This window comes from Sprattus sprattus, assembly GCF_963457725.1.
Source record: "Sprattus sprattus genome assembly, chromosome: 3".
In the NCBI taxonomy this organism is placed as follows: Eukaryota; Metazoa; Chordata; class Actinopteri; order Clupeiformes; family Clupeidae; genus Sprattus; species Sprattus sprattus.
In genome coordinates, this window is record NC_137922.1 from 53,308,960 (window position 1) to 53,332,122 (window position 23,163).

General features: G+C 43.3%; 2 protein-coding genes across 3 annotated transcripts; both read right to left on the reverse strand.

Moving 5' to 3' along the window:
• Positions 1–1,847: 1,847 nt before the first annotated feature.
• On the reverse strand, positions 1,848–12,927 carry LOC308362174 (hyccin 2; the record flags this gene model as incomplete). The annotated part of the gene is made up of 12 exons (XM_080834716.1): positions 12,896–12,927; positions 12,650–12,709; positions 12,243–12,347; positions 11,561–11,740; positions 11,192–11,272; positions 9,562–9,677; positions 7,090–7,185; positions 6,412–6,528; positions 5,591–5,678; positions 5,101–5,251; positions 3,757–3,897; positions 1,848–2,452 (listed from the first exon to the last, which is right to left on the reverse strand). Exons 1-12 carry the CDS (start codon positions 12,896–12,898, stop codon positions 1,848–1,850), a joined length of 1,743 nt encoding a protein of 580 aa, XP_080690842.1. The 5' UTR covers positions 12,899–12,927.
• A 4,499-nt stretch (positions 12,928–17,426) lies between these two features.
• On the reverse strand, positions 17,427–22,858 carry LOC308361647 (D-serine dehydratase; the record flags this gene model as incomplete). Of its 2 annotated transcripts, XM_080834064.1 has the most annotated exons (8): positions 22,813–22,858; positions 22,419–22,571; positions 21,662–21,942; positions 21,225–21,405; positions 20,674–20,795; positions 20,113–20,302; positions 18,000–18,105; positions 17,427–17,516 (listed from the first exon to the last, which is right to left on the reverse strand). In XM_080834064.1, the coding sequence occupies exons 2-8, from the start codon at positions 22,562–22,564 to the stop codon at positions 17,427–17,429; spliced, it is 1,116 nt and encodes a 371-aa protein (XP_080690190.1). In that variant the 5' UTR covers positions 22,565–22,571; positions 22,813–22,858. The 2 variants fall into 2 exon arrangements, with proteins under 2 accessions (XP_080690190.1, XP_080690191.1); XM_080834065.1 differs by lacking the exon at positions 22,813–22,858 and having other exon boundaries at positions 22,457–22,572.
• Between the last annotated feature and the right edge of the window lie 305 nt (positions 22,859–23,163).

Consider the following 23,163-nt stretch of genomic DNA (forward strand, 5'->3'; position numbering starts at 1 on the left):
TGTTAGCGGGTTGTGCTCACCCAATCAAAAAATACTTTCCATAAAACAATTCACTTCCCAAGAAAACGTTGCGGCAGGGCTAGTGGTGCGTTCAATATAGCAGCTGGGTAGTGGGAACGAATGGGAGTGTGATAAAAGAGGGATATTGACATCTAATTGTATTAATTGGTACCTAATATTGTTTCTTGAATATTTGTTTTCATTAGGCGAGTATTACTGCTTGTTTTGTTTTACATGTATATGTCTTCTAAATGTCTGTTTTAAATATTTTGTAAGTCGCATTGGGGAAAACTGTCTAAATACTTTATGCATAACCATAACCCAAACGCATCTCAAACTCGGAAGGTGCCACGAGTGTGAGGTTGTTGAGAGCGCTGAGAAGTTGGTTTGGCGTCACTCTACATGGCAACGTTTGGATAAGGCTAAAATAAATATATATATTCAAATTTTAGATAGATAGCCACATGCCCAGCGCAAAAAATAAGTCAGGTAATTTAACGTTGTACTCATCAGCGCAGCTGATTGTCATGTTAAACGGCACTAAGCAGTTTACTTTTGTGTTACTAATGTAATGTGTATGATTAAACGATGACAAAACAATCTCTGTAAATGTCGAGTTTTGTATAGTTTTCAGGAATGTGTTGTGTGTGTATAGAGCTGTGTAAAATGATTCTCAGGCCCCAAGCCAAGGGGCCCAATGGTTTGTTGATCCCATCCTTAAGGCGTTCCTCTGCCTTTCAATTTTCAAGATTGACATTTTTACCTAGGGGCTGTAGCCTCAATAACAACATTTGACGCCGTCGAAAGTATTACAGTGGGAGTCCACGGTACCTCTTGATCCCAGTAGGATGGGGGCTCTGCGGTATTCAAAGACCCAGGAGCCTGTGATCCTTGAATTTGTCTCTGACCGTATTGAAAGTGAGGCAGCGTTTCCCATTAACAGCACAATATTTATTCAACAATAATAGATATGTCATCTCTGTACAGGCATTATAGATAGACTTTTTGTATTTCTCTGTCCTTCTATTGTACAATAATAATTTACACAAATGTACACACTTTAAAATATAAATTTGTTCCAATGTACAGCATCAGTGAGAAAGAACATGTATACATCACAAAGTATTTCTCTTGCACGCTCTCATTCGAACAGTGTGACTGACTGTTCACATTAATCTATAGTACATCAAGAGCACAGGCAACAAGTATGAGCTCTATCCGTGGTTCTGGAAGCAGCTTTGCTTATATGCAATCAGCAGAAGAACACAAACTCTTTGGATTTTTATACAGTAGCAACCACTCCCTGTTCAAACCCTGTCACTCGGCTGACGTGATTGTCGCTCTTCCAACTGATTGTCCAGACAGGAGCAATGACAGCAGGTGTAGTAACAGCACGCCGACACCAAGATATTATGGCACAAAAAAAGATAATTTCATTCCAGGTGCACATTCACAAGGTCCACAAGGGGGTGACATTGAGCAAAAACATTTTCTCCACAAGTAAGCTGATGCATAATTGTGTTAGCCAATAGCGTAGACTGTACGCAACATGGCAAAACATGCTGAAACACATGCACAGAGAACGCAGATACACACTCATACAATGTACTTACGCACACAAGCACTCACACATACACAAATTACAAACACACACACGTACCACAAGCAGAGATCACAGTGATACATGCTATTATACATGCACCTGTCCATACACACAGGAACGCATAGCCACACACACACACACACACACACACACACACACACACACACACACACACACACACACACACACACACACACACACACACACACACACGACCACAGTCCCCACAATGTCCTTGGCTCCACTACACTTGTGATATGATTTGCATGTTGAAGCTCGAGGACCGGGAGCGGGACTCTCTGGAGAGGGGGCTTGCAGAGGAGAAGGGGCTCCCTGGGGAGCGTTGGCCCTGGCTCCTGGTCCCCCCGCTCAGCCTGTCCTCCTGCAGACTGATGGCCGACAGGCAGTGGGGGCGGTCGGCTGCGCTCAGGCTCCCCAGGGACGCGCTGGGGCCCGTGGAGCCGTTGAAGCCCCCGCAGTCCAGCGATTTGCTGGATGAGGTGCTGGCAGTCCGGATGAGCGGCAACCCAAAAGCGGGTACATAACTGGGGTCCAGGTACTGTTGTGGAGGGCTGGGTTCAAGGGTGCGAGGCGGGTGGGGGGTGGGGGCCAGGGCCAGGGCCAGAGGAGGAGGGGACTGGTGCCGCTGGTGGAGGCGGCGCAGCGCCGCCCTGGTGTCAGCAGCCAGGTCGCGCAGCCTCCCAGCGGGACCCTCGCGCTCCCGGGACGGGCAAGGAGTGGCACCCGCTGCGTCCTTCTTCACGCTGGGCTGGCTGCTGCTCGACGCCCCTGAGGAGAAACCTTCGTCTGGGTCAAAGGAGTCTTCACCACCGCTCACACCATCCCCGTCTACAGACAGAGAGAAAAAAGAAATACAGATGGATGGATAGATAGATAGATAGATAGATAGATAGATAGATAGATAGATAGATAGATAGATAGATAGATAGATAGATAGATAGATAGATAGATAGATAGATAGATAGATAGATAGATAGATAGATAGATAGATAGATAGATAGATAGATAGATAGATAGATAGATAGATAGATAGATAGATAGATAGATAGATAGATAGATAGATAGATAGATAGATAGATAGATAGATAGATAGATAGATAGATAGATAGATAGACAGACAGACAGACAGACAGACAGACAGACAGACAGACAGACAGACAGACAGACAGACAGACAGACAGACAGACAGATAGACAGACAGACAGATAGATAGATAGATAGATAGATAGATAGATAGATAGATAGATAGATAGATAGATAGATAGATAGATAGATAGATAGATAGATAGATAGATAGATAGATAGATAGATAGATAGATAGATAGATAGATAGATAGACAGATAGATAGATAGATAGAGGGAAGTGAAAATGAGAGAATGGGAAAAGAAGCGAGAGAGGACCTAAGCAGGAGAGGAGAGGGTTTACAGAGTAATGGAGTGGAGGAAACACGGGACACCTCATCCTCAATGCGGGGGACCACAGATCTTTTCCAGAAGAACTAGACATTTACAGGGCCAGTTAGGAGAAACACTGAAGGAGGCCAAACTAATGAAACGTATGCTCATTATCCATTGCACAAGCTCATTAACTGAGTATGTTCAAACTTCCAAAACCAGCAATGTTTTATTTACTCGACACCTGAAAATCAAGGGATCATACAGCCACGTATAGACACTAGACATCCAGAGAGCCATATGATGATAATCACTTGCCAGGTGCATTGGAAGGCATGGAAATGTGTCTGATTTCATGTTCAAACATAACACCCATATTAATAACCTAATGGATAAATCAAACCGCGGACGCACTGTTATTTATATGGGTGGTATGTTTGAACATGAAATCAGACACATTTTCATGACTTCCAAGGGAAGACCACGTGGAAAAAGCTAATATCCTCAGGAGAATTACCATGTGACAGAAAAAGCCTACAGTGCATCTCCTTTTAGATTTGTTTGAGTGTGGGGAAGAGGGCAAAACTAGAACAGCGGCTCCAGCTGGGGAAGGGACATCTCACGTTCCAGCCGAGAGGTGAATACTGTATGTCCCTAACCCAGCATCTACATCTATGGGGGAGAGGACTAAGGAGTTGACACCGAGTGACCGACTGACTAACTGCTCTACTGCCTACCCTCGCGCAGCGTGAGGTGGATGGTGTACTTTGAGCGCACGCGTGGCGCTGCTGCTCTGCCTGGGGGCGCCCGAGCAGGAGCCGCTCGCTTGGGGTTCAGGAAGGCGCTCAAATCAACATCGCTCGAGTAGTCAAAGCCATCTGGAGGAGGTGGTGGGGGGGGGGGGGGGGGGGGGGGAAGACAGTGAGCACACGCACTGATGGCAAAGCCCCCCCAAAAGCCTGAAGTGGGTTCTGATTCAACCTCTATAACTAATCATCTATACAGTGGTTCCCCAGCCACTACAGAGCTGAAGGCCTGGGCTCGTCTTCTCAGAAGCTTTGCTGTATTATGAACTTCATCATCACAGACAGTGAGCACACGCTGTGATGGCAAAGCCCCCCCAAAAGCCTGAAGTGGGTTCTGATTCAACCTCTATAACTAATCATCTATACAGTGGTTCCCCAGCCACTACAGAGCTTGAGGCCTAGGCTCGTCTTCTCAGAAGCTTTGCTGTATTATGAACTTCATCATTTCATGATGTCATATTACAACAAAGCTTTTAGAGAATGCAGCTCCACTAGGAAGTGTTCCATTGACACGATAAAATGACTTGTGACTGATTTTACATCAACATTCATCCGCAAAAGCTTTCTAAACACGTCACGAGCTAACGGCAGTGCAAAGAGATGTCGGTGGGACGGCAAAAAGGATGTTCGGAGAGCAAGAGATTTGAAGTAAGACTAGTTTGAGCATCAATCATCATCCGATTGTTCACTTACCAATAATGGTTAGAGAGACAAAGACGCTGGTAGGTAAAGCAATTTAGTTTCATTCAAATTCAAAGGCCACAGGTCCCCCTCTCAACCAGTCCTTTGTGTCAACATTGCAGGGGTATGAAATATGACAGGGACAAATATGGAAGGATTTTCCACTTTCTGAGCACGAACTTTTTCCAACTCTATTTTTGGTGATACTGGCATATAATAAGCCATGACTCAGTGTTTATGTAGATGTTCATCTAGGCCCCCTTGCATGGTTACATTTGTGACAAGTATGTGTTTTGTAACCATGAGGCAAATGTCAGTGAAATCTGACAATGAAACACTATAAAATGAGAAAATACTTTCAGACTTTCAGAATGTGCTCAGTTATGGAAATGCCAACATCTACTTTGGCTCTAATAAAGCAATATGATGTTTGTAAAGAATGCAAAGTTCACGTGCAAATACAAAGAAAGCTCAAGCAGAAGTATACCTATTTCGCACGGCTACAGCCAACTTAAACAGACAACTACAACTGCATATCTGAGGGCTTCCTCAGCTGGTGATTGCTGAATAAAGGAGGGACTCCCGTACCCGTACCCTCTCTCTTCCATCGGAGTCGGCGAATGGAGGCCGCCGTCACGGCCGTGTGAGAGATACGCCTCCCTGTGGGGGTTACTTCCACCGGCAGAAGCTTCCGGGACCCGTCTGGAGGCTGAGGTGGCAACGAACGCTTCATCGAGTTAGACAGCTACAAAAGGTCAAAGGTCAGGAAGAGGAAAGAAGACAGTTTTGTAAATTGACAGGCAGTCATATTTTTTTTTAAGTTTGCGTAGTCAAACAGCAGAAAGGCTGATTCAAAGCATGCTAACTTATCAAAGGTGTTATTCATAACATATATTTCAGTCTCTATTAACCAGTAACCAGAATATCATGAGAGGAAAAAATGAAAATGACACGAAAGAACTGGACACACACAACACCAAAAGGTTTACCAAATACTGTTGTACTACAAAATTACTAATACAGAAACGAGGAACAAATTCAGTCAGGAGGCAGCTGAAGAGGAGTGAGAGCGCTGTAGTCCTACCAGTAGAGGCCTGGCGTAGAGCTCCAGCTGGGATCGGTACATAATGTCCAGCAGGGCCTCGTTTCCCAGGTCCCATTCACCATTATAACTGCAGGGGGCGACAAAGAGCCAGAGAGACTTCATGACTAGTGGTCTGGAAGCAAATAATCACACTGTAGACAGCAGCACTAATTTCACTAGGATAGAGGCTATAGAGTTAACCTTGAGGAGGAGAGCTGAGAACAATATCAGCGGTACAATTTAGCATGATCATGAAGCAGTGTTTAAAATGTAGAACATTGGGAAGGCATAAAGTTGTCTGTACATAATCTTGTGGAAAAAGGTTCTTGTATTAAGTATACATGAAATTAAAATACATTTAACTATTTGTGTGCATACATTAATGAACTGAATCAGCGGTATACATTTTTACAAATGTTGCACGTTTTCAAAGCTACAATCTGGCTGATGCAAACCTGTCACATCAACTGGTGCATTAGAAGGAGACTGTACATTTCCTGGGCACGAAATACAAATTTCAAAAGGTCACAGAGGGCCACACAAATGAATGGACTAGACAGGTTTTCATTATGTTACTGGAAGACTACAGCAGGCAGTTCAGGACAGAATAATGCATGAGCACTTTATGTCCTGCCTCTCCACTGAATTATTCACACATCGATTAAGTCGATGACTTAGTCCTGACTTATTTACTACGTGGAGATTTCACCCATTTTAATCAATGCACATGCTAAAAATTATTTTACACTCTCCCCCAATCTTTTCCTGAATGAAAACAGTCGCCCCCTTAAGGCCGGGGCGTGTAACAGCAGGCTACTCACATGGCATGGTAGACAGCAGTCAGCATCTGCACCATGAATTCTTGGTCCAGCCGCACGCGTTGACACGGCTCCCTCCAAGCCTTCAGCTGCTGCCGGGGATAGCCGCACACACACAGCCTGCCAATCAAATTCAGAGCACAGGAGTGATTAGATCAGAAAGCTGGCATCAATCCAGTTGACTTAATAGGATTTGACGTGAGTGTTCTGCTTGTTTGGGGGATTAAATACATATGAGGCTCAACCCACACACAGATACAACAGAAGAATATCAGAAATAGACAGATGGGGAGATGTGGGGAAAAAATTCCTCTTCAAATTCAAAACTCCATTACCCACAAGCAGGTCTTGAAGGCATTGGGACTTGAGAGAGTTCTATCTTTGGGCTTAGACCATATGGTTAAAAGTACCCTTCTACTACTTCTGCCACGTACTACAGAGGAGCACTTTAGAGTGATGCTTTTCTGTATGCATAAAGTATCCATTTGAAGGTAAAAAGGGGGGATATTGTACATTTCGCAATAGGTAATGTATTCATCGATATTCGTAATTGCCTTCCTTTGTCAGACGCTGACAAATAAACGGCCACCAAATAAGTTCTGACCAATAAAGAAGCAGAATGTACCATTGCAGGTAAGGTACTGTAGCAGATATGATACCCACAGTAGGCATGTGTGTTACCTCGAGCTCATCCTGCAAGCTGATTGGTGGGAGGAGGCTGGCATGAAGACCACGGCCGAGTTGTAGCAGAGCATGAGATGGCACAGCACCTCAAACCTGCAAAGAGAACCAGAACCTAGAACTAGAACTTCATCAAGCACAGCCTGTTTTTAAAATAGAGGAAATAACAGAACCAGACATGGAAAAAAAAACAGACATGGTCAACTATTGCCCAATCAGCATCTTCCTGGCTATATCTAAGGTTGCTGAGAAGTGGGTAGCAAAGACTAAAGATCTAAATAAAGGCCACACCTCTTCTGGATCTGATGCAATTTGGGTTCCGTGCCCACTATTCCGCAGAAATGGCTAACGGTCTCTTTTTAGAAAAGGCTAAATGCTTCTTGGATTAGAGTTCTCATGTTGGTGCAGTCTTTTTGGATTTAAAGAGGGTATTTAATTATCTGATTTTCTGAAGAAGCTACCCTGTAGATGATTTCATATTCGTCCAATAGAAAGCAATGTGTTTGCGCTGATGGCACCAAATCTCAAGGCTAAAGGTTCTATACTTGGACGTATTTTATTCACACTATATATTCATGACCCAGCTGATGCATGTCACTATTCATATATATGCAGATAATGCAGTCATTTCTATACATGCAAAAAAATATCCAAGATGTCTCCTTGACTTTGACATCTGCAATGACCCATGATCAGACCTGGCACAGTAAATCATGTCTCCATTTCAATACTCCAAAATAGGTGTGAATGATGTTCACAAAAACAACCAGTAAAGATGACACATTCTAATGAGAGTGGGGGAATCCTGACATTGTGAATGAATTCAAGTATTTTGGGGTCACAATGGACTCCACATTAACCTTTAAGTCATGTGAAACAGCTGTCAAAAACAGGCAAATCAGGCCATTTGCACATATAGAGTACTGTTTCGCTAACTGGTCACTTGTCACTTTTCAAGAAAGCCATAAAGGTTTTTTAATACAATTTGTATTAAAATGTTTTAAATGTTGTCAGCTGTACTGTCAGTAAAGGGATGTAAATGTTGGCATGGCCTACCCCTTACAATAAGGGAGTGCCCTACATAACCCACCTATCCCACCAAGACCCCTCTCAAACAATGGCCCATGGCAAACCAGAACTGTGACCACTCTAAACCGAATTTGTGTATAAGTATTCCACCCTTCTTCTAATTGTATATTTGTATTTGCTACCTCTACTGTTTTTTTTTTAATGTTGTTACCTGACTAGGGACAATGGATGTAAATTGCTTCTTGCTAACTCCAGCATGTTTATATTTTGTATTGTATACTGATGTCTGTTAATGTGCTCTATCGAAAATAAACTACATCAATCAAATAAACAAGTAAATTAATAAATTGAAAACTCCAAACTGCAGTAATCCACAGAGCTACACCACAACCACAAATGCATTGCAGTAATAAAACATAACAACCTAAGAAAACAACAAAAAACGGCTCAGCTGAGGCTCCCACACAGTGTCTGTTCTATTTTTACAGATGGCTGACCAAACACACACACACACACACACACACACACACACACACACACACACACACACACACACACAAAAGTCTGTGCTGTGCTCCTTCTTAAAATGCATCCATTCATAATCCAGAGAGACCATTTGTCAAAGTGAAGCACACTGCGGATATACAGAACATACTATTATTTCTCTCTACACTCGTCTCCCAACACATGTGGCCTCGTTCAGAGGACACTGTAAACAAACTTTCAAGGGGAACTGAACCAATTTTCTAAAACAGTGATTGACAATGGCAGTAGAGAAAAACAGCTGACAGAACAGAACAGAACCGAATTGTTACTTTGAAAATCTCCTTAAGCAATACATCCCGTTGGGCAAAGAAACTTAGTTTCAACTTAGTTTTTATGACAATACTGTAACATTTAATCAAGATCACAATCTAAACTCAAATGCACATCCAAAGAGGGACTACGATTTTGAACTTATGGTCTCTATGGTGAGGTATTGTTTTTCATATACAACTAAATTATCAATACATTGATAGTTGGTGATTGGATTTGAATGTACCTTGTCATGATTTTAGTCAGTTTGAGGGGTTGTGTGGGATGCCGCTGTCTACCGCTGAAATTTACAGGAGTGCACTGCAAAAAATGCTTTTCTAACCTAGTGTTATTACTCTTATATTGAGATGAAAAATCTAGTTGGTCTTGTTTCTAGCTAAATTGTACTTACCTAGTGCTTTCTTGGTAAGGTTATTTTTACCTATTTCAAGCAAATATTACTTATTTTAAGAAATCTTAACAAGCCAAATTTGCTTAACGCACTGGCAGCCAAATTTGCTTGTTTTAAGCAAAATCCTGCTTAAATATGTAATTATTTGTCTTAAATCTAGAGGGGCATTTTTTGCAGTGTGTGTATATCTCCAGAAAGAGAACAGCATACATCCGTTGATAGTAGTACATCTGTACCTGTTCTGGGAGGTGAAGGTCTCTCTTTGGGGGTGGAGGCCGCTGTAGACCACCCTGAGCAGGTCATGCTGACACAGAGCTCCCTCAGTCAGAGCCATGGAGCCCAGGCTGGAGGGCTGAGGGGAGTCAGAGCCCAATCAAAAGTCATTCTCAAGTCAAGAACAACATCAAAGAATCTGTCCAGGAAGTATGTGGCACTCGTGTCACACGTCACAGACAAATGCCAAATGCCTTTTTTATATTTATGAAGGCAAACTAATCGGGCTTCAGTAAAAATGTATGGAATGTGACTAGTGACTATGTTTATGGCAGAGATGGTGACACACACACACTCTGAATTCTATCTCTGCATTTGACCCATCCAGGGTAGTGATACACACAGTGAAGCACACTAACCCGGAGCAGTGAGCTGCCTTTGGCAGGGCCCGGGGAGCAGTGATCGGGGTTAGGTGCCTTGCTCAAGGGCACCTCAGCCATGGATGTGGGCAGTGCTCTACCACTTCCCCCGCCCACATTTTTCCTACTCGAACCGGCCACCCACCGGTTACCAGCCCGAAACCCTAACCAGTAGGCCACGGCTGCCCCCCAGTAGGCCACGGCTGCCCCTGTAACGTAATTTAAGACTACACTTCTGAAATACAACTGAACTCAAGTTGTGCATTAAACCCAGCTGGCAGCTTACTCTGGATCTGACTGCACACCAGATCCAGGCCAGCGCTGATCCAGAGTCAGTTGCTGCAGTGTCTGGGAACCTAACTGGAGAAAATTGCCGTATCATATCCGCGGCGTCTGGGATGAGATGAAGCAGCTGCTCTTGTGATTTGATTCAGCTCATTCAGCCAGCCTGTTTGCTTTCCTCTCGTTCATTAAATAGAGGCTCAGTGATGGCTCTTATGATGAGCTCATTGTGGAAGCCCATGCTCAGCTTCCTGTGTGTGTGTGTGTGTCTGTATGTGTGTGTGTCTGTGTGTGTGTGTATGATGAGCTCATTGTGGAAGCCCATGCTCAGCTTCCTGTGTGTGTGTGTGTCTGTGTGTGTGTGTGTGTGTGTGTATGATGAGCTCATTGTGGAAGCCCATGCTCAGCTTCCTGCTTCTAGACATCAATGGCTAACAGAATTGGATCTATTTAAGAATGCTTCGCTGTTTTTTTTCCGCTGTGGTTGTCTTGGACAGAAACCAATCATTGTAAGAAAAGCACTTCATGGTGTGGGGCATTTAGACATGAACCCAGGAAGTAAGAGCCACACGGATCTTATATCATCTGATGCAGGAGATAACCTTGATCTCTGTTTCTCACACAAGCAAAGATTTTCCGATCTAAATAAGGGGTGGGAATACAATATCGTCTGCCTACCAGTTGTTTTCTCTTTATTGGTCAAGCTTGACTTAGCCTAATTTTTGCCAAGAGATGTTCTCCCAAGAGAATGAAATATATGGCGTCACTGCCCTGACTAATACCCTAAAAGTGAAGAAAAAGCTGCCATGTCATCGGTGCCTGACACACTTTTTAAAATATACTTCAACCTTAGGCAGTGAAATACATGACTAAACTTCACCAACTGAAAAACCAACCATTAAAAATGCACAGCAGAGACTGTAATGGCGGACAGGTCTCTGTCCTGACTCACCTCATGGTAGATGGAAGGCTTTGAAAGGGAGGGGATGGTGAAGGAGAGGATCTTACTGTTACCCTCTTTATCCACAATCTCCTGCAGGGAGGTGATAGGAGGAGAGATAATTAATCCACTTCACCCCCCTAACACGCACACACACACAAACACACACACACATTTGGACACCCGTACCCATATGCCACACGCACCCATGCAAAGAAGCAGATAAACACCCTCAACACAAAGAGCTGGTAATCACTCACACAAACACACTCACACAGACACGCACACACGCACACACACACACACACAAACACACACACAGACACACACACAGACACACAAACACACACACACACACACACACACTTTTGTGTGCCCTACCAGATTGTAGATGCCCAGGAGCAGTGCCTCGATGCAGCCCGTGTTGTAGCGCCCCCTACTGGTGGCATGGCAGAGGTACACACTAATGAGCTCCGGCAAGAACTGCAAAGTGAAGCGACGCAGGCGGTCCTCTGAGGTGCGGTACAGCTCAAACAACTGGTGACACACCGGAGCCAACAGCTATAGCAGAGAGAAAAGGAGTAGGGAGAGTGTGAAAGAGTGAGAGAGAGAAAGAGAGAGAGAGGGAGGAAGAGAGAGAGTGAAAGAGGGAAGATACTGAAGTTGTTTACATGCAAATGAGAACAGTATGAAGGACAGACAGACAGAGAAACGAGTGGAATGCAGCACTGTGACAGAAGTAGCAATGTTGAATAATCAGACAACACTCCACCCCACTCTTCACAAACATTACAATCCCTACATAAAGTTACCTGAAATAGTAACACACATTCAGTACATAGCTTTGCAACCTACCCACTTCTCTTTTTAATTCCCATTACTGAGCCAATAGTTGTTTTGATTGGCTAATCAAGACAATTGACCCAAGATACTGAGTGTCTAAGGGACTTCTACTTTTGGCAGCTTATCCATGACATCAGAATAAAGTCCTCCTGCACCCTTTCTCCTAATGACAGCAAAACCCATGGAGGAAAATGGAGGCCTAATGGGAAAAAGGCATTACCTCACTGCTGGGGTGAGCCTGGATCACCCTGTAGAGCGCTGGAACCAGGGCTCTCTTCAGATGGAGACTACCAGCATAGCGGGGGATCTGGACATCAGGTAATGCCTGTTCAGCAAGAGAAACAGAGAAAATGAATGAGCAAGGCAGAGAAAGACAGACAGAGAGGGAAGAGGGGGGGGGGGGGGGGGGAGTGAAACCCATTCAGAAGAGCTGTTCCTTCTAATGCCTCCCTACAGCAAATGTGTGCAAGACGTGTGTGTGTGTGTGTGTGTGTGTGTGTGTGTGTGTGTGTGTGTGTGTGTGTGTGTGTGTGTGTGTGTGTGTGTGTGTGTGTGTGTGTGTGTGTGTGTGTGTGTGTACAGATGTGGATGTGTGGACATCAATGCCTTGCAGATACATGCTCTCACCTTGAACTCGGAGAGCCATTCCGCCACCACACCGCGCTCTGTTTGGAGCATGTTCCACCCCTGTCAAGAGCATTAGGTACCAAACCAGTGGAGAGAGAGAGAGAGAGAGAGAGAGAGAGAGAGAGAGAGAGAGAGAGAGAGAGAGAGAGAAGAGAGAGACCAAAATCAGCAAACACATTGGACTTGTGTAAACAGAACTCCAGAACACCAGAACTCTTTCTAACTGTGCTCATCATTAGGGCTTACCATCTTACCTCACTCTGTGCTTGACTTTAGTTGTCCACTGGGAGAAAGGGCTGCTTTTCCATGGCTGCTGCGGGTCTCACACGGGTCAGCCGCTGCTGACAGCCACTACTGCAAACCTACTGGTGGCACACAATGATGCCCTGGAGTGAGACGTGTGCAGGCAGGCCCTTGCAGATTATACAACTGCCCTTCAAACCGTGATTAGTGCAGTGTGTGTGAACAAGTGGAGTGAGAGGGGGAGAGAGGGACAAAGACAAATAGGGAGGGAGAAAGAGGGAGAGAGAGAGAGAGAGAGAGAGAGATGGAGATGGACAAAGACAGAGGGGGAGATAGAGACAGACAGAGAGAGGGAGGGAGAGAGTGAGTGTGTTTGCTTCACGTCAGATCCAGAAGCCTTTGCCTGGCCAGCCAGGTGCTTTTGACACTGGCAAAACCCTCCTCTCAGCCAATGGCGTGCTCAAGAGTGTTTTGTTTACGGTGCTGTACCAACACACCAACCACCTAGCGCTCCATGTATGTCTATGTGTGTATCAAGCAGATAAGAACAACCAGTCAAAACCGGTTGATAGCAGAAAGAGATTTAGCAATGAGATTTGAATTTTTTTTTCTCCTCAAACATAACCGACTCTTTTACAAGCCCCACAGTACGTACTGAGCGAGGCACAGAGAACACACACATATGCCCCACAAATCTTGCAACATCACCATAAGGTCACGCTTGGACATGTGATGTAGTGGAGGACACCGGTCCATGAAAACAATTGTCTTAACTGATTGACAGGGGAGGAAATGGGATAAGTGCCATTCTAACTCGATAAGCCAGGTCCTAACAGAGACCCCGGTCACAGATGCATTACATTTGCGCGAGACATTTCCCTGATGTTTTGGATCAGACAAGCATGAGGGCCTACACATCCACCCCTGCGATTCTGTAAGAAGCTTAGCGACTCCTGTGCCAGATAATTAAGTGTATACAGTACCTCAACCATGGCATTACAAGCCGGGCTTAAAATAGATTTTGCTAAAAAGAGCTTAGGGGAAGCAGACAGAGACAGGCAGAGGAAGAAAGAGAGAGAGAGAGACAGAGGGAGAGAGTGCGCAAGAGAGAGAGGGGGGGGGTGGGGAGAGAGAGAGAGAGTGGCAAAGACGCTGAGGCGATAAACATGGGAAAAAAATCTGGGTGGTGGAAAGAAGCAAATGGCCAAGATCATCTGGAGACTCAAGCATGACTACATCTCTCTGTCTGTGTGTGTCTCTCTCACACACGAGCACACACAAACAGCAGCAAATAGATGAGCCAATTGCTTCCAGGCTTGCTAATGCATCATCAGAGCCTCTGAGGCAGAACTAATGAGCAGAACTCAATAACCAACCAACTTATTTGACCATTCTCTCTTATTACACAGAATCCTGTGTATTAGCGTTGGGTCAGAGGTCTGCCATAATCTGTAGTATAGTCAGTGCATAGATTGACTGCACATATAAGTCCTTGGCCAGGGTCACGATTGGGCTAATTGGAGATAACAACAGATCATGGTTTACTTCCCGGTGGGGTCTCCAGCAAGGCTAAAGCGTCAAAGGAGAGTGCGGTCTATCCACCATGGCAAGCTAACAATCAGCCATTGAGCCTGGTCTCTTGGCCTTTCCCATGACAACTTCACGGCCACTTGGGCCATCCTCTTGTCTTGTCTAGTCATGCGAGGGAGCTAGATGGCTGCGGTAGGGACAGGTTGGAGGCTTAGGGATCAGAATGCTTCTCAGGCAGGGTGCCAGCGAGGGTGTGTGTCCTTCAGGCACAAGGCTCCAGTCGCCCAAGAGAGTATTCCCTTCCAAAGGCTCAGCGCCATTACTGTATAAGTGTGTATTTGTGTATGTATATAGCTGTGTGTGTGTGTGTGTAAATAGCTTAGCTTGTTTACAGGCATATTCTTAAAGGAAGCTCATAACTAAAGCAAATAACACACCAAAGCAATATCAAAATTCATTCAACATTTCGGCACTACAATTACTTGATGTAATAAAGCATGTTTAACAACATCTCACACTTGGTGTCTTGAAAGACAATTAGAGCACTCTTCAGCCAACACACCACAAATCAATGAAGTACAATGAGCAGAACATTAATGAGGTAATAAACATTAACAGGTTCAAAACAAGTGGTCGCCACAAACCTGTGGGTCATAACCTGTGTGCTGGGTAATTTATTGTGCAGCATTCCTCCCGTTGAAGACCAAAACACCTAGTTGTAATAAATTCCAATCTAACTGATATTTGCGTGATCGGAAAAGCATAACTGACCATTCCATGACTTTATGTGCACAATATGACAGCTATCACACTAAGTAAAATAACTGCAGATCTATTGACATCATCCTAAAAAAGACTTTCGACGTCTCTTCTTACAGCTTGCCTGCATCGTGAATGGTAAAACGTATAAGTGTGATGTCTGCAAGATGTTTGGCGATGTAATGACATATTTATCATTACATCATCTCTCCTCAATAATACATACCCGTGCGATGTGACCTCCCAATGCTGCAGGAATGCTAACAGAGCGCTGGTGTGAGCGTGCTATTCCTGCGGCTATCGCTGGAGTCCTTGAACGAACCTACAATTTGGGCAGCCGTACGGACAGCTCTAAGCGATATTATCCATACCACGACAATCGCCACGGCCAAGCAAAGCATTCCTCTTAAGCACGATTCACGCGATTATACAGATATTGTAGATCTCTCCAGGCCCACATAAAGTCATTTCACGGCTCTCCTTTCAGTGTTGACATCTCTCTTCCTGCCAACTTGCTGCCTGGCTGCCGTGCGCACTGCGCCGCTATTGGATAGGCACGACGAGAGCTCGGTGAGAGGAACTCAATTGGTCAGGTAAACAGGTGACCCGACGAAGCTCGAGCTTTCATAAGCGCTGTCTCACTGCTTAGCAATACCAGCAATTTGGTACAGCGATAGATTCCCCCCTCATCATCCTGTTATCGTAACCACTCGATCACAAGGACGTTTTAATATCAAAAGACAAGGGTGTTGTGACTGTTGTCAACAATTTTAAGATTAAATCTGTGGTATTATAATTATCAATAATAACAATCATAATAATGCATTTAAATAAATGACAATGCCCTTATTTAATGATATTATTATTTGAGTTTATTTTCATGTTTTCCTCACTTTTGTCAGTATAAAAGATGTACATTTCCAATGATATGAACACTTCAGTTTAAAGAAAGGCATCAAATCAACGATTTTCTCACCTCGTTCAAATATGTGAGACTTAGACTCTAACTCTTACAATGTCTTTCACCCAATTAAGTGAAAATCACCAAGCAGTTTATTGATTTTCAGACAGTATCTTTCGTCTTTTCTGCAAGCATCAGTTTACAAACAGGGTTTGTGCTGCCACCTGGTGAAATCTGGTGGTGCAGTTACCATACAGAGTGCCATGCCATTAGTCATCCCCACAAGATCAAGATAAACACAAACAACTTCTACATTAGTAATTCCTTTTACGCATTTTGTTAGTATATTTTATAAATGTTAATACCTATACATTTTTTTAAAGACTTTTGAAATATCTCTTCATTTTGTCACTAATGGCACATTTCACGGATAAAAACCCTCACTGCAGATTCCAAAACATAATTCCAGTTCATTTGTGAGGTCATAATCTCCAGTAGATGGCCGCTTCACAGGAATAATTTCTACTATGATAATCCCAGAGTCCTGTATGTGACAGCAGTGTAACACCCACCAACGTAATAACTTCCCACCAACGTAATAACCCTGCCAACGTAATAAAAAAGTGTGCATTTCAGACGTAATAGCCCGGCCAATGTAATAATTTCCTGCCAACGTAATAATACTTTACCTCAACAAATTTTCATATTCAATTAAATCCAGAACCAAATGGTGATTGCCAGTTCTCTGCGTTGGCCAATCAACTTGAAAATATAGGGATTTTAAGATCAGCATCCAATGTTAGGGAAGAAATTGTGTCTAATTTACGAAACAATCCCTATACATCACATGGAACCCCTATTTCTAATTTTGTGGGGGACAACTGGGATATGTATTTGGAAAATATGCACAAACATGGGACATTTGGAGATCATATCACCCTTCAAAGAGCATCAGAACTTTATAATGTGCAAATTTTGGTTGTATCTACACTTGGAGCAAATGCTTTCACCCTCATTTTACCAAGACACACATATGATGAGAACCTACCCCTATTAATCCTTGGTCATTTGCAGAGGGGCAGGGAGAGCATTATGTGAGCCTCGTTGGGGATACTAGGTCATATGTAAATACCATTCTGGAGGCTGACAGACACCAATTAATAATAAGTATTACGTTGGCAGAAAGCTGTGTATTATGTTGGCCGGAGGCAAGAATTATTACGTTGGCAGGAAATTGTTACGTTGGCCGGGCTATTACGTCTGAAATGCACACTTTTTTATTACGTTGGCAGGGTTATTACGTTGGTGGGAAGTTATTACGTTGGTGGGTGTTACACAGCAGCCTCACCATCCTCGTGTAGGAGTCCATGTCCCCACTATCTTTCCGTTGGAGTGAACATAGTACATGGGATGCATCATGGCAGTAGCACAAGCCTGTCAAAGACACAAACAGTAAACATGCACTTAAGCATCTGCAGGGGGTACAGCTATTTTGTTACTAAAATGCTAACGCTGAAAAGTACAAACTTCTGGCCAACTCCCCAATCCACCACCAGAGAATTTCTAATATCCATACCCGGAAGTTGTATATAAAGTGATATTCTGCTTTTTCACAATTCCATCATAAAGCACCATGAAAAACAACACTACAACTATGTTGTACATAGTTTACCACATCTTTGCAAACTCTTAACAATAAATAAGAGGGAAACCCATAGACACATTTGGCAGTTTGGAAGCTGTGGCATAACTGGCAATAACTGAATCCATTGTGCATGCACTACAGGGGTTTAGTCTCTGGGCTCTGTTAAGCACCTAGAGGCAATTGTATTGTTATGGCGCTATACAAATAAAATTGAATTGAATTGAATTGAATTGAATCCATAGGCGAATAGCTTTTATGTAGTTAGAACTTACATGGTAAGGCATCAGGGAGAGCATGGAGCCAATTGGGTATTTAGTGAAGTCCAGCTTTCCAGATACAGCTTCTATTCTCCCATGTTCCTGAGTCATAGACAGCAGTCTGCAATGTGCAGAGAACAGAGATCCATACATGTGGGTAAAGGTGGAGGAATGAATGAATGAATGAAAACAAGGAATTCATGAATGAATAAATGTATAAACTTACATTGCTTTCATAAATATTACAAAATAATAATCCCCAACCCTCAAAATAACTACTCACATCTTGTCATGGTAAATTGCACTAGATCAGCAACAATCTGTATTATTAACCATCTGATACATTGTAATGAAAACCCTGATATTACATATTGAAGAGCCATGCAAAGGTTTGGGCACCCCTGGTCAGAATTTCTGTTACTGTGAATAGGTGAACGAGTAAAAGGCTGACCTGATTTCCAAAAAGGTATAAAGTTAAGGATGACAAATTTCTTTCATATTTTATGCAAGACTACTTTTTTGATTTCCATCATTAACAGTTTGAAAATAACACAAAAGGAAAAGGGCCCAAAGCTAAAGTTTGGTCATGCATGCTGCATGGTCAGTACTAGTAACCATCCCCTTTGGCAAGTAGCGTATAAACGCTTTTTGTAGCCAGCTAAGGGTCCTTCAATTATTTCTGGGATTTTTGCCCATTCTTCCTTGCAAAAGGCTTCTAGTGCTGTTAGATTCTTGGGCCGTCTTGCATGCAGTGCTCTTTTGAGGGCTATCTGCTGATTGATGACGAGGTTTAGGTCGGGGCAAATGGCAAATCGTTCATTTTGCAACTTTTGAATGTTTTCAGTCCGCAATAAGCATAATAGAGTGTCTAGAAAAATGATTAAATTCAAGGCTTTGGAAATATTTTCCTCCGTGACTGACAGTGGAGACCATAACGCAGATGTTTATTTTTTACGTTGACACCCCGACCTAAAGCGCAACGCGATGTGCTGGAAGTGTTGAACGCATCTGCAATGAATTATATTAGCCTAATGCAATTATGCCCATTATTTAAATAATACAATTCTATAACAGAAGATAAGTAAGAAATAAAGGCCTGCCCCTAATACAAGCCTGCCCCAAATAAAGGCTGGTGCGCTGTGCAGCCTCAGTAAATACAAGCCCCGGCCACTATCTGGGGATTTACGGTAATCCACTGTGGATTCTGTGGTGTGTTTAGGGTCATTATCCTCTTTTCATCTTCAGCTTTTTTACAGACGGTGTGATGTTTTATTCCAGAATTGCATGCCTGTGCTTATTAGTTGGAGAGTGAAGTTGAAGTGTTCTTTTCATGAAATTCTGCACCCCAAACATACCTTCGCTCACTGTGGCCAAGGAGTCCTATTTTAACTTCATCCGTCCACAGAACTTGTTTCCGAAATGCATCAGGCTTGTTTAGATGTTCCATTGCAAACCTCTGGCTGTGGATTTTGTGGTGAGGACGCGGGAAAGGTTTTCTTTTGATGACTCTTACATGAAGGTCATATTTGTGCAGGTGTCGCTGCACAGTAGAACAGTGCACCACCACTTCAGAGACATCTAAGTCTGCTAAGTCTTCTAACAATCCTACAAGCAGTTCTCTTAGAAAGTTGTGTGGTCTTCCAGACCTCAACTTGACCTCCACTGACAACAACTAATCTTCTTGTAGCCTCCTGCTGCCTTTCTGGGCATTGATTTTTGTTTATGAACAAGCCATAGCCCTTACATGCTAATAAAGTTCTGAGACCTTGGTAAATCCGAGAGCTCAAATCTTTAAGGTTCCCAAACTTTTACATGGTGCTCCTTTTCTTTTTTTTTTTTTTTTACTCATCTTGCTTAAAATGTTAAATAGAATGTTTCATCTTTAACTTTTGAAGATCAGTTCATTTTCTACTCAACTTACTATTCACAGTAACAGAATTTTGACCAGCTGTGCCCAAACCTTTTCATGCTATATCATCTATTAAATGAAAACTTTGAAACTACGGAAAAATGATATTTTCTCATTTAAAGGCACATTTCGATGATGACGCTAACAAGCCAATAAATCAGTCAGCTATCAATACATGTAACCCTTCATCTTAATTTGGAAGGTGCTTAGTCTGCTTACTTGAGCTCAGGATGCCCTTCGATGACGGCATAGCCTGTGGGGAGTTTCCCACCACCATCATGGCTAAGGGCTGTCCAGCCACAGTCGACCAGCAACTGGTTTCTGTGAGGGTAGTGACCGATGACCCTGGTGAGCACTCGCACCGCCACGTCCTTCAGGCTGCAAGAGCCAATCAGAGACTGCTGCACGTCTGCGGACCAGTGCAAATGGTTAAATATCAATCTGATTTAAACTAGGTAGATGGATGTAATGTTGGAAGGAGAATAATCCCCAAAATCCCTGTCCTTTTGTTAAATTTGGGTAGTTAGGTTTTCTCTTGAACATGCAGACTTTCACCTGTTTCTCTATTTGACTTTTCCCCTCTCAGTTTAACGAGATTATTGGGTTTGTTCAAATAATGACTTAATTAAAGGAAAACTCTTTTGACAATGTATCTGTGATATGATCTGGGTTGGGTGGTTATTCCTGGTGTTGAAGAGTGAAGTGATTCATGAAAAGGAATAGACATGACATTTAAATTGCACACACATTGAATCAAACACAACCTCAAATGACACTGACCATAAAATACATAATTCCCAGGGTGCACTTCACTCAGCATTGCCATGTCAGCGACTGGGTGGCTGCAGGAGGGGGTGGAGCCAATGCTGGACTTTACACCCTGGATCCCAGCTGCCTTAAGCCTAAAGAGTTCAAAGGTGATAGGTAACATCAGTCCAGGACAGTTAGCCTGAGCCAGCAACTTAACCTGAGCATTAGAGCCACAGAAGGGTGGCTCAAGGAGAACCGCTATGACTTAAGTACAGTCATTATACTCACTCACCGTATTAGGATGAATAACATTTGTAATATAAAGATATTATATCTACTCTAAAGGCTGCTCAATGCTTGATACTATTGCAAAAAAGTTACTACATATTCTAGTCCTACAACATACCATGGTGATTACAAGCAATGTAAGTTATAGGCCAACCCAATATGAAAGGTAAAAAAAAAAATCGAATTAAACTAATTCTGTTTATATAAATCGCTGGTCTGAAGTTGGGAGGTGCAAGCACTTTTTCTTATTAGATCAGCAGGTATTACTAGTCAACAAGAGCTTACTGACTTACTTATCCATGAACTGCAGAGTGAGTGTGGTGGTCTCCTGAGCGACCGCCTTAATCTGCTCTTCCCCTTGGCAACCGTAGGTGTTCCCACAGTGTGCATATACCCCAGTAAGCTCAACGCCTGTAGTCTCTGTGATGTCCTTGGCCAGTTGTAGCGCTCTTGGCTCAGAATAGGGGATGCCAGCTAGAAGATGTAATTTCTTCATTAGGAGTAGGCACACATTTGTCCACCGTTTGTGGTCATGTGATACTTTAGGCTGGTGGTGTGGTTTGATCCCTAACACAATACTAAATGTCAAATTTCCATTTATATGGACTATTCTGAAAATGTGGTCACGTTGGGAAACAATCCTTCAGTGCCTAGTCACTTCACATACTGAAACATCAATACAACCAATGTGACTCCTATTCATCACTCAATGCCCGTCTCTGGTCTTCACCTCTGCCATTGTCACAGTCCAGCTTCATCCACACATGCCAAGCTTTGCCCTGCTTCAGTGGCCTGTTCCTCAGTTCCTCTAGGGCGGCACTGTTGTCCACCAGAACATGGAAGAGGGACAGTCGCTCCGCGAGCTGTGCGCAGCGCTCGACTTTGTCGAAGGGCAGAGGGTAGGCATACAGGATGTCATCATAGCCGTGGTCGGCAAAAAAAGATGCCTCGGCCAGAGTCGACACCACGATGCAGCGCCGCGCTCCACCCGTCATGATGTCTGCGCACTCTCTAGGAACACAGAGCAAAGATGTCAGAAACCAAATGATGCCTTCCCTGTTGCTGTAGTAGCCCCCTTTAGAACTAATTTCAGTTATTTAGGACCCAGTACCATGTGAAAACTAAGAAGTAACTTTATTGCTGACACCCACCACCTTTCCTTAGAATGAGGAATAATCATTTGTGGGGCACTCACTCCCTGAAAATACATGGGATAACATGCAGACGTGTGTCCATTTCAACATATCTAAATAGAGACAAGATAGGCTACAGTTCATGTCAGAGAATAGTGCATATGAAGCACAGAATATTGAGATTTAGATGGAATAGGCTGCCAAGGTTGCAACATTGTATTATGTGAGTTTGCTTTAAAAAAAAACAATTGTAATTGAAAAACAATTGAAATTTTTGTAAAAAGAAATCGTCAAAACTTCTGATTACTAGATAGGTTCCGGGAGGTGTAGTGTAGGGTTTATGTACAACCTTACACTGTTTTATGTGTTTTCATATGAGGGCGTAGCTGTACCCCAAGCTTCTGAAATCGCTCTATCATCACTCTGGCGTTCCTCTTCACCGTGTCCAGGTCAACTATGAAAACTGGAGTGCACAGGTCATTCGTGAAATCAGCCGCCATCGTTTCACTGTAAAAAGAAAGATTGTTAGGTGCCTCAAAAGAACAGTCTTCGGAAACGTTAACTGTCCTCAAAAAAATTACTCTAACGTTACAGTTACTTTGGGCTGGACCGTCATAGGCTCTGCCCCTGTGGTTAGAAAATATAAGTGTAACTGCCACTTAACGCCACCGTTTAATCATTATTTAATTAAGTGTTTTAAACATAATTTAATTAAGTCTTTTAATCATGAACTGAGCTTTAAAGTTACCGGCAGGGTTTCAGCTTGAGAGTGGTCGCTTTCGTCTATCGTCGTATGACTACGGCATGTCCAAAGGCTCAAAACGGCAAAAACCTTGTGCTGCATCTCAATGACTCCGAGGGCGTTTCTCCACAGTCCTCTAGTGATTGGCTTGTTAAGCAACAAGGGAACAGACAGTAGCTTCGTGATTCAGAGACTCCAGTCACAGTGGGATTTGTCTAGTGTCAAGTTGTGTTCGTGTGAGGTCCTTTTCTTATTCTACATCCAGGGATATGTTTGCATTATGTGCAGGAATATTCAGGATAAATAGGGCCTAGAGCAGGGGTCTCAAACTCGAATTACCCCGGGGCCGATGAGCAT